Here is an 11,961-nt window from a genome sequence, read left to right as displayed (position 1 = left end):
GGGGTCAAGCACCCGCAGCCCCCTCACCAGGTCGTCGCCCGTGGCCAACACCAAGTCCAACAAGGCATCCCCCCTGGTGGGGCTGTGCACCTCCTGGGTTAGATGAAGGTCCTGGACTCTCTCCAAGAACCTACGTGAGCGCTCGGACCTGGCCGACTGCTCTTCCCAGCAGATGTCTGGGAAGTTCAGGTCCCCCATGACTACCACATCCTTAGCTTTTGCTACCTCGGTGAGCTGACCCAAGAATTCCTGGTCAAGCTCCTCTGTTTGGGTAGGTAATTAACTTAATATCAATTTTTTTCAAAGGTGGCTACCTACTGGGTAATTCTTATCTTTTGGCTACCTGACTTTAGACCCTCTGGTCTGATTCACAGAAATGCTGAATATCTATACCTACTAAAGATAGTAGGAACTGAACTTCAGCATTATGTAGCTCTTAATGATGTAAGTACTGTCCAAAAATACAGATATAGGACATCCCAAACTGGACAACCAAAACTAGTATTTGCAAATGTGCGGTTTAGAGCATAATACTGTTTGTTTTGCAGCAATTCAGAGATTTTAGAGTTTGCTTTTGTGCTGGACTGGAATGAAGCCTGGAGCCAAAATACCTTCCTCACAAAAAACTTTGTTGCAATTGTATCAGATTTGATAAAACAGCTTTTCTGCAAAATTTAGATTTAGTCATAATTGTTCCTACTAGTTTAGTATGTAGGAAATGAAGAAAAGAACCATACAATGAACAGTGAGAAAAAAAACTAAATTATGCATAGCTGTTCATTAAATGAGTAGCACATAGCTCTGTGAAGAAAAAAGTAGCTTTTCGTGGAAGTCAATACTATATATGCATAGTCATCTACACAATTGATGATCTTCACGGAAACCATGGAAAAAGGCAATTTCTGTGATCACCGTGAAAACTGGCATTTCCTATGATTTTGCATGGAAAAAAATTAGTAAAAATAAAATGCTGGCTCCCCAGTGGGAGCCAGTAGCCCAGGCTTGCACCCCACCGGAGTGGAGCGAGCTGCCAGCATGAAAGACAGCAGCCAAGACGGCAACTACCCCCTCTCCTCCACTGCTGACTAGCTGAAAGAGCTGACTTTTGTGTGTCCCTGTCCCTCTCTGCCAATCAGCATCCCCTGCATTTTGAGTACTTAACGTTTTTAAGTTAAAACATTAAGATAGTTTCTGTGTGTGAATTCTTAGGCTTGAATGGAAAAACTGAAAGACTATCATGTAGCACCCTGTGGTCCATGAGCAGGACTATAATCTTCTTATCCGCCAAACAGATCTTTGCTATTTGAACAGATGGAATAAACGGTTATGAGTGGTGGGGTGTCATACTCTGTGGGACCACTACTGCAGAATGGCAAGAGGATACAGGGACTTTGCTAGAGGGTTTCAGGTATTTGCTGACAAAAAAGGAATGGCAAGACGTAAGGTTGCATTGTTCCACGCCAGTATTTGAAGGGACATTCGTGTATGGTTCTTCTTCCCGTTTCCTGAAGTGCTTCATGCCCTGCCCATCTAAGCTGGCTTTGTCCCAGACCATTTTCTTCCCCAGCCTCTTCAACCAGGTCTCCTCCCTTACCCAGTTCCAGTCTGTGCTCCTTCGCTTCTTATGCTAGTATTAGTCTCACTCTCCCCAGACTGTTCCAGTTGCTTTTCTTCTCTTGCCAGGCTTCAGTCCCAACCTTGCTGTAATCAAATTCCCTTAAAAGTTCTGCTTGCCACTTCTGCATTTCAATCAGGCACTTTGTTTTTCTCAAGTCCAGCAGAAGGGTCACTGAAAGCACAGGAGACATGCTACCTGCTATCAGATAAGGTGCCCAGAATAGTGACTGCATGGAAACCCTGTTCATTTACAGGCTGGAACATATCTAAATTTCCATACTCAGCATAAAACTCTGAAAGTCTCTACTGAGCATAGGCAAACGTTGATTTTTCAAAGTATTAAAAACTTGACTAAATTTGGGTGTATTTTCACCCAAAATTACATGACAACAAAAGACAAACCCTTGACATGAAGGCCACTCTTCTGCCAGATTTATAATTCCTGTTCTGAGATTAACAATATTTTTTTAACAAAGCCAAAACTCTATTCACTTTTGTTCAGCACCTGAAGTACTGTGTCCAGTTCTGGGCCCCACACTGCAAGTAGGGTGTGGACAGATTGGAAAGTCCAGCACAGAATGACAAAAATGATTAGCAGCCTGGGAAGCATGATTTCTGAGGAAAGGCTAAAAGAACAAGGCTATTTAGCCTGGCAAGAAGACTCAGGGGAGGGTATGATAGTAGTCTTCAAATACCTGAAGGACTATTACAGAGAGAATGGAGATGGGCTTTTCTCTGTGGCCACGGGGAATAGGAGTAAGTGTAATGGCCTCAAGCTTCAGCAGAGGAAATATAGGTTGGAGGTTAGGAGGAACTTTCTGACTACGAGGGTGGTCAAACATTGGAACAGGCACCTAGAGAAGCGATGGAACCTTCATCCCTGGAAATTTTCAAGAGCAGGCTGGACAGACACTTGGCTGAAACAGCTTAGTCAGGGATGATCCTGCCATAAACAGGGGTCTAGACTAGATGATCTTGCGAGGTCCCTTTCTGCCTTACTTTTTATGATCCTATGAGAACAACATTTTTCAACAGCCTCATTCCCAGAAACTGTTTAACTTAATTCAGCTGATAATTTCCACAAGGTTTCAACTTGAATATGACAATTGGCATGGAGGAAAATAGTGGCTTTCACAATGCAAAACAAACTTTCATTTCACAAAGCATCAAACTTTCATTGTAGCATAATTCATCCTCTTTATAATTTTTGAAGAAATGGTCTAAAATCTTGGAAAGCCTTAATCAGTGACCTGCAGACAACAATAAAATACCATCTGACAATGTTGACTTAGTATCAGCATATGCATCGGAATGTACTACATAGAGACCTAGATTATACCTTTGTGCAGATGCCTCATATACCCCGCTGTCTCCAGCAACAGATTCATCAGACACGGCAGCTGACACGCATGCCACCTTCAGTGCAGCCCCTCCAACCGTATTAACACCTATCAGAAAATGCAAGAAGGAAGAACAAAAGCATTAATGAAAAGGAGCTGGCAGCATTAACAACTACCCTGTTCAGTCAAGGGTCATCAAGTGATAATAGGCTCCTGAATTCAGATGGAAGTGGAATGTCTCATGTCTGGGTCCTAAGTCCTTATCTGGTGTTAAATTAGTGCCAGATCTCAGGGCTCCAAGGCTGTCAAAATGTCTCTTTAGCCAAACAGCAGGAACAGCATAAGCAGCAGAAGGGAAAGTTGCTTCTCTACATGGATGTACAAGGTCAGACCAGACACCGCACAGACAGCAGAGCAGCACAGCCCAGGCTTTATCTGACAGGGTGCCTCAACTCTGATCACTTGAGCTAAAGAGGAAGTTCATGGCCTGCTTAATCCTGGAGTCCTATTCTATGAGTGCCAATAGGATTGCAGGCAACACTACCAATTGTACTTATTGTGATAGGGATGGTCATCCTCTGGTAAATATACTGAAGCCACCAAGCAGCCACTCAATGGTAGAGAGGGAAGCATAAAGGCAGTTTGGCATCTGTGATGATTTGGATAATATTTCCTTGTGCAATTTATGAGTGCCAATTCATTTTATGAAATTACAGTACAACTAAAACTCTTATTTGGTATAGCAAGTCAGCCATGGTTAGACAAGGTCTTGATGGTATCATTCACTCCATCTGGAGGAAGATGCAGAACAAAAGAACCTGTTAACCTGAACAACTGGGCTCTGGATGAACAATGTGTCTAAGGAGGCTGCTAGAGTTGGAATTTACTTGCAGGGAAGATGACTGAAAACCACAAATCCACTGAATAACAGAAAAGGACAGAGGAGAGAGCAAGTTAAAAAAAAAATTAAGCCAGAGTATTATAGAAAGCCTAAAGAAGGTAACAACAAGATTTATAAAAGAAACTGGTTTACAATAAAACAAGGAGAGCAATATAGGCAACTCCTATAAATTAAAATAGATTAATTTTTCAGTGATTCAGCTGACGACTATATAGCCAGAACGTTATTTTTTTTATAAGATGCAGCTTAGGGATATTTTCTCCTGCATCCTTGTATTTTTTCCCCTCTTACTGACATGTTCATAAATCTTAGCACATAAAAACTAGCTAGAAAACATTCACAACATACAAGATCAGTCATTAATTGGAAAAAAGCCAAACAGTAAGTTTTGAGGACTGTATTTTACATTCAAACATATTTTTCCTGTGCCATTATTAGAGGCATTACTCCTATTGTATCCAACTGAAGCACACAGAAGTACCCGGTAGGCATGTCTACACGTAAAATTAATTAACCTGAATTTTTTGTGAAGAAAATTCAGGCTCATTAAAGTACCCCCCAGTGCACATCTACACTTGTGCCCCCATCGGGAGCAAATTGAGCACAGGCTGCTCCTGCCCTATTCTGCCCCCCTGCAGCAGGCAGGGGGAGCTCCACATTCCCTTGGGTGTTAGCCCTGGGCTGGCAGAAGGTGGGGGGGGGCCTTAGCACTGAGCTCTGGAGGTTGGGGGAGCTGCTCTGTGGGCAGCTCCATCATAGCTAGGGGGAGATTGAGCTTGCCCTGATGTCCACATGCCTGGGAGGCAGCTGTTCAGCAGCCACAGCAGCTCTCCTCACCTGCTGTTGTCCCCCATGGCCTAGGCTGACTGGATGCAAACTGCTCCCAGTCAGTATTTACATGTGTGGTATGGCACATTACTTAATGTACCATTTTTCAAGTACCTGTACTTACAGGTACTAGAAAATGGTGCATTAGGCTAATATACTGCTCAGGTATTGTTGTACATGTATAGAAGGTGACGCTTTACTGGGCATTAAATTAATGTGTATTAAAGTGTCTCGTGTAGATGCACCTTATAGGTATGGAAGCAAGCCCTATATAGTCATTTTTTGAAAATAAGGGTTGCCAAGATTAAGCTCTCTATTTCTCTCTGTATTACTGTTACGTGTCCATTATTCCAAAGGTTTTAATATGAAAATTATTGTCCCCTCCTGACTTGCTTTATAGCTCAAATCAGTTCAGACGTGTACTGCCCCCAGTATATGTAAAGCTAGAATTTTTTGTATTAAACTTCCTTGTTAAACAAAAACACCACAAGTTGTTTCCTGCCCACTTGAGCTTTCTCTCTCTCTTCTATTAACCAATGCCATGTGAACACTTCAGCCCATAAAGCTTCTGTTTTGGATCACTTCAGCTGAGTGCCTTGTAGCCAAAAAGGATGAAAGAATTTTATTTAGAACCACTATATACAGAACTATTTCTGCTTTGGAGAGAGAGCATTATTTTGCAAACTGGTTCCATTGCATTTTTGCCCCTTCTTCTCCCTCCCTGTGATTGGGAAAGAATGCTTAAATCTATTAAAATATTTCATTTTGCTTCTGCTTTCTTCTACATACAAATTCTGGATGCCAACTTCTTTCAGGTGGCAGGAGCTATAGTCTTGTGTTACCAATGCAAATTTCCTTGAACAGAGACAGTCCAAAGCCAGACATTATTAGGAGGGCTACATGCCAGGTCTTTGGTGCTCAAAATGGAACCTTTTCTTTTTGTACTTCTATGAAGAAAACTGCTTAGCTGGAACTCAGCAATGGCAAACCAGAAAAATGGGACTGAACAAGTGGCAGGGTGGGGGGGAGCTCTGGGTAGGATGAGAGCAAAAATTGCATCAGGTTTCTCAGGATAAGGATCCTGTTCTCTTGTCTGGGAAGTTCCTAGCTGTTACATTAAAAAAAATCAGTAAAATAGAAAGTTAAATATTATGGCCACCTGCTTAGCTGCTTGGTGTCGAGTGCTATGGAAAATGGATGTAGTAGAGACACCTGTAATACAGAAGTCTCTAAATATCTTTGTGGGCTTTGATACACAACTGGGGACACTCCCAGAAGAAACAGTTTCCCATTCAGAGTTGGTGTAATGGAGCTGATAAAGTCAGGACTGTCTGTGCTTGCCAGTCCCAGACTGCTCCACAACCCAAGAAGCCAACAAAGGTTTAAAAATAAACCTCCTCAGTTAATGAGGAACACATGAAAAGGCACTCAGCCCAACTCCTAAAAGAGTGACATGTCAGAGTTTTTGCTTTTTAAAAAAACAGTAACATGTACCAGTAGATAAAGTTTCTCTACTAACTCAATATAAAATTGAGATGATTATTTAGGAACCATTTTAAAAGATGAACATTTCAGATATTTGGCTTCAAATAGGGTTCAAGAATCTGACCAGTACAGTAGCAAAGAAGTTTGGCACCTGGGGAAAATCCCACAGTGGCAGCCCACCCTTGCCTTGCACACAGATCTGGGGGGCACATGCTCCCCCATGCTTGCCCAGGAGTGCACACAGCAGCTGGAGCCTCCTTCCCCCAATCCTACATCTTCCCAAACGAGCTGCTCGTGGCTCCATCCTGTGTTCCACCCCGGCTGAGCAGCGCCTCTTGGCACCCTTTCGCTTTGGCGCTCAGGGTGGTCACCTGCCCTCCCCTCCCCGCCCCCACTACAACACTGGATCTGAGTATTTATTTATGCCGGGACAGAGCATTTTGCTAAAAGTGGTTTCAGGAGAAGTCTGGCACCTTGAGCTTCTGTTTTGGCCAGAAACAGTGTGAAGCCCTTGGCAGTATACGGAGATGCCCTTGACCTTGCCGGACACAAGTAGCGCAGAGGCTGCACAATACCGAACAATGTGGGAAAATGCTCTCTGGACATTCTTCAGTCTAAAGAGAGGTTCAGTCAGAATTCTTCCAGACTGGCCCATGCATTTCTAATCTACACTGGACTTTTGGACTTTTATACTGAAGGAACTGGGGTCCAGCCCTGCAAATCTTTAGTCACATGAGCAGGAAGCTGCACAGTAAGTGCTTTGGAAAGTTTATTTTCAAGATTTAGACAGTCAATGATCCTCACTGAATTCCAGAAGGGAATTCTGTCTAAAAACTGATGGACCGACACAGCTTTTAAACTTCATTTGACATAATATAGTACCTATATTTTTTCCATGTGATACCATTTAACATTTGCTGATTTTGAGATAATATGAACCTAATATTAGAGATTGTTACAAATGAACTAGATCCAATATCAAAATATAAATAAATCTTCTGCTGTGTTTTTTGTCACTCCATTGCCTCTAACAGTGGGACACCATGTTGGCAGAGTGGTGCCTTTCCCAATGAACCTGAAAAGGAGAGAATTTTTCTCTAGGTTCAGTCCAGACACTGTATCAAATCGCTGATGTAATTTTGTCAGGACATGGGCAGAAACTAGTATATAGAATGCATCATGTAACTGGATTATTTTTCATTCAAATACAGCCCATAAAAGTGAAAGAAAGTTACCAATGATGCAGATTACTTTTTAATCTTTGTGTATTCTCTTTATGACTTCAAGTTCAATTTATTACTGTGCACACAGAACTGTATCTGATACCATGATTTTGTAAAATCACCGCTAATACCAACTACGTAGCTCAAGCACAAATTCCCTGATTGATAAAGATATCAGAACCATTCCCAGCATCAGGAACTGAATCAGAGAGAACTGGGTCTCTGTGCCTTACTATATCCCCGATGGGGTATCTTCCCTGTAAGAAGCTTGTACCACTCCCTGACAGGGCTGCACAGACTCTAAAGCAATACTCGAGTGATACATGAAAGGCCAATATGAACCTAAAGACTGGTTATCACACTAATCCCCAGTATCACTCATGCACAATTGCTCTTTCAAAGCCAATTGAAACTGTGAAATATAGAAGCAGAGGGCAGAATTTGTCCTTGTTGACTTTCTCTAGGGGTTAAATTTTGCTAAGTCCCATCAGTGGACCTACTCTGCATTTATGCCATGCTATGGCCTATGGCCCAATGCACTTGCTCCACATGTTTGAAAACGTACCAGTAATACATAGATGGAACCTAAACCACCATTCTTAATGTTAAAAGGGGAAGCACATTTAAATATAAAAGCAGCAAAAACCTCATGAGGTTGTTAAAAGAAAATAAACTAAAAAAAAAAAACCAACCCTCAGAGATATCCTTTAATTCTATTTGTAAAAACGTGAGCAGATATTGTCCCTTGAAGCCAAGTACTAAGGGTCAGCCACACCATTTTAGCGTTACGCTTAATTGTGAGTAATGCCTAGAAAGTGAAACCTCTGCTCATTATACCCCTGAAATAAACTACTTACGGTGATTATTTTGTCTGCTGACTGAATAATAGCGATAATCACTTAATCTGCTTAATACCTTAGCTTTCACTGTAATAGCCTTGACAAATCTTGAAGTGCTAAAAACGTGAAAACTAATCAGTGTCCAGTTTTAACAGGAATAATTGCTCCTTTACACTCAAATCCCACAGTATCTATTTCTAAGGGGATGGGAGAGCGCAGAGAAGGGGGAAAGCCTCAGCTCAGCTCTTCAATAGAATTTTAAATATTATGTCAGCTGAAGCCTCCAAATGAGAACAATTTCAGATGCAAGATGAAAACAAATAGCGATCACACTTCACTAGTTCCTGTACCTCACAGAGTTCTTTCAGGACATCCAGAAAATGAAGCATTAGAAGGACTCAAAACCCATTTGCTTTTGCAAAACAAAGCTCTTAGGTTAGAGGCGATATCTTTTATTAGAGCAACTAAATAGCAGCAAATTGTCTTTGCAAGCTTTCAAGTCCAAACACTCTTCGTCAGGTTGAGATGAATTCAAAGATTGTGAAAGTTCTCCCAGGTAGAAAAGAAACTTCATTTTGGACAGGGGAGGTAGACAGTGGAAGTTTTTTTCCCCTGGGTTGCTCAGAGTCCTTTTGTGAGAGAGTTACTCTGCGATATGCAGATTAGGCAGACTTTGTCTCTGGAGACGTCTAATGTAAAAATGTCTTCTTTCCTGGTTATTAGTTGGTCTAATACAAGATATTGCCTCTAACCCAAGAGCTTTGTTTGTCTCTTTCTTAGACCACCACATCTACAACATGCATCCCATTTTTTACTGCAGTATTCAGCAAGCAGATGCAGTAGGGCTGCGCAAAGCTTTGTTTGCTGATTCAATTTGGTGGAGATTTGGCCCAATTTGGCAGCCAAACCTCCGAATCTGAGTCAAATCAGGAAACCCATTAATGTCGCTGAATCAAATCGGAAGCCTCCAATTCGATTCGGAGATATTCAGCGATTCAGACATAGACACAGCTTTATATGTTTTTTCTACATACCTCAAGGTACTAAGTGGTTCATGAATCCTGAGATAGTGGGGCAAATGGAGCATCCCACGGGAGCTCAGGGGGGTCCCCAGTGCACTTGGTGGTGGACCTGGAAGTGGACCAGAAGCACTTCTGGTCCACTTCTGGGTCTGCCATGGTGTGCACAAGGGGACCCTTCTGCTCCCACCCACGTTGGCAACTGGGTCTGGGGCGGCACCTGGGGTCCCCCCGTGGTCAATTGCTGAGCCGGGGGGGCAGGGGGGGGGGGGGTCTCATGTGCTCAGCTGTGGATCTGGAAGTGGACCAGAAGTACTTTCGGTGGGGGGCCCCCCTGTGTTCCTGTGGGATGCTCCATCCGCCCCACCATCTCAGCATACACGAGCTACACCTGATACTTTAAGGTATGTAGAAAGAGCTGTGTCTACGGCCGAATCACTGACTCTCTGACTCAAAACTGAATCAGGACAATGATCCGAATCAATGAATCGAATCACTGTCCCCCGAATCAAGTTGAATCCAAATTCAACATGGCCCACTTCACACAACCCTAATATGTAGGTGCCTACAGCACTAGTATGATTTTTTTTCCTTCACTACAGTAGCAAGTAAAGCCACTTTATTCACACGGGTCTCAACACCACTGAAATCAATGGGAATCCAAAGAGGTCTTGGGCTGTGTCTTCATGGATCGATTGTGCTAATTGTTATCTGATGCTCTTAACCTATTTATACAGGGCCAGTAGGTTCAGAAGAGGAAAACGTTTACTCTTGTATCAAACCTATTTTCCAGAATATCCAGTATTTCTAAATGTTTTATTTTTGCAGAGCTTATTACCTAAACAAGTTATTGTTGCTAAGAGACTAAGGTATCAAAACAGCTAGTGCTCAAGCTCAACCTAGCTATCTCTGCTCCACTGAAATCAATGCCAGTGCTACCACTGATTTTACAGGGAGCAAAACAAGACCTAGCATTCTCCCAGGATGTTTTTCTTTGTTTGTTTTTAACTGTTGACTAACTTGCCCCAGTCTCCCCACAGATTTCAGCCAGCAAGCTGTTTTTTTCTCCATATGTCCTTTTGGGGCATTCAATTTTAAATACTTTATTTCATGTTTTGAATACAAGTAATAAAATTTATGTTTTGTGCATGTAAGTGACAAACCACTATGCTGGTGAGGAACTGGGCACCCTTATTTAGGCACTAAAATTTTAAAATTCCACAGTAACCTGTAGGACTCAAGTAAAACATTCTTGGACATGAATTAAACTTATCAACTTGTTTTCCAATAAAGGTAGAACGTATAGTTAGGTGACCAAAGTACAGACCAATGTTTTATTTTTAGCTTATTCCTTTGCTGTTAAAAAAAATTAACAAGTTTTTAATAAAGCATTTTAAAGTCATTTGGGTTGAGTTGTCACTATACCTTGGCCATGATGTTTGTCCTCAGCTGTAGGCTCTTCTAGTTTATAGCCACTACTGCCAGGATTTAGAGTGAGTTCAGAAAAACTTGTATTTATTTCTGTATCTTCAAAGTCCATATGGCTCAAAAAGTTATCTCCAGGTAAAAGTGGGTCTAATACTAGTGGTGAGCATGGTGGAGAGGGGGAAGACAAAGATGACCTTGGAGACAATGATGTCATTGATTTGGGTGTCCCAGATAAGGATGATCTTAATGCCTGGATCCGACTGGTGGCATCTGTTTTGTGAGTTTTTGCTACCTCGTTCTCATGAATAGTGGTGATGTAGCCAGAAGGCCTAAATCCAGTGCCTCCCTCAAGAAGTAAAAAGTCCACTTTGTTTTGATACTCAGAGTCCAGCTGTTCCAACTGCTCATAATACAGATCAGTAAAACTGGCTGAGGTGGAAGAATCCTGGCTAGAGGTAGCAAGAGATCCTCTACTAGATGCAAGAGAACCAGGGCTGCTGCCTGAAGAGAGCGAAAGCATGCTGGTTGAGAGACTGTGAAGAAACACAAAACACATCAAAGAAAGCTTGGCATTTTATATATCATCATAAGTCCCATGAAAGACATTGTGATACATTTATGCACAACCTGCCCACCAAAACACGGGTGTGGTTTGCTAGTTCAAGTCTTTAAGTTTAAAAGAAGCACCCACCTATAAGTTTTAGGCATCCTGATAATTTAGAAATTGCAATCAATACAGGTATAAGCACAAAGTAGTCCATAATTAGTCAACACTTTCCAAGAACTTAGTAGATGAAATTTCAATCAATCAATTAATTAATTTAATTAATTAATTAATTAATATTTTCCAACCAGCTGCATCCAAAAGAACCTTCATTAGGAAAAAATAAAACCACCAACAAGTCAAAAAAACTTACTTTGATCACACTCTCTCCTTCAACACTGAAGAAACCATTTGGCTCTTATTAACATCTAAAATGGACCAAAAAAATTGATCTTTTCCTTCCCATAAGAGCTTAATGTCACAGAACAAAAGGCAATGGCCTGTCTATGACAGAGGAATCATTTCCAGTTGCCTAACCACTGATCTTAATCCAGCATGTGGCCATCTGTTAGTTCAGCCAGAAACTGTCTAGGATATGGTTATAGTTGTCACAGCAGCCAGCAAATCTGAAATCATTTGCAAGATTCACCCATACAAAAATTAAGACCTTTGAGAAGACTCCACCTCAGTTATTCCAGTTCCATGAGATGGAAGAACTAAAAACATCTTCCATTAAC

At 41.7% G+C, this 11,961-nt stretch overlaps 1 protein-coding gene across 1 annotated transcript in view; it reads right to left on the bottom strand.

Annotated features, from left to right (window-relative positions):
* The window catches only part of WWC1 (WW and C2 domain containing 1), a 98,368-nt gene that overhangs the window by 20,068 nt on the left and 66,339 nt on the right, over nt 1-11,961 (bottom strand). The window contains exons 11-12 of the mRNA XM_019505995.1: nt 10,678-11,213; nt 2,957-3,065 (exon numbers count right to left, since the gene is read on the bottom strand). Of these exons, the coding sequence (XP_019361540.1) occupies nt 2,957-3,065; nt 10,678-11,213 (645 nt within the window). The remainder of the gene's footprint in view (nt 1-2,956; nt 3,066-10,677; nt 11,214-11,961) is intronic.

The sequence above is a fragment of the Gavialis gangeticus genome, unplaced genomic scaffold (assembly GCF_001723915.1).
Source record: "Gavialis gangeticus isolate Ggan-Ray unplaced genomic scaffold, GavGan_comp1, whole genome shotgun sequence".
Classification (NCBI taxonomy): Eukaryota; Metazoa; Chordata; order Crocodylia; family Gavialidae; genus Gavialis; species Gavialis gangeticus.
The sequence above is the reverse complement of the archived record's forward strand: the minus strand, read 5'-3'. Positions and strand labels throughout refer to the sequence as shown.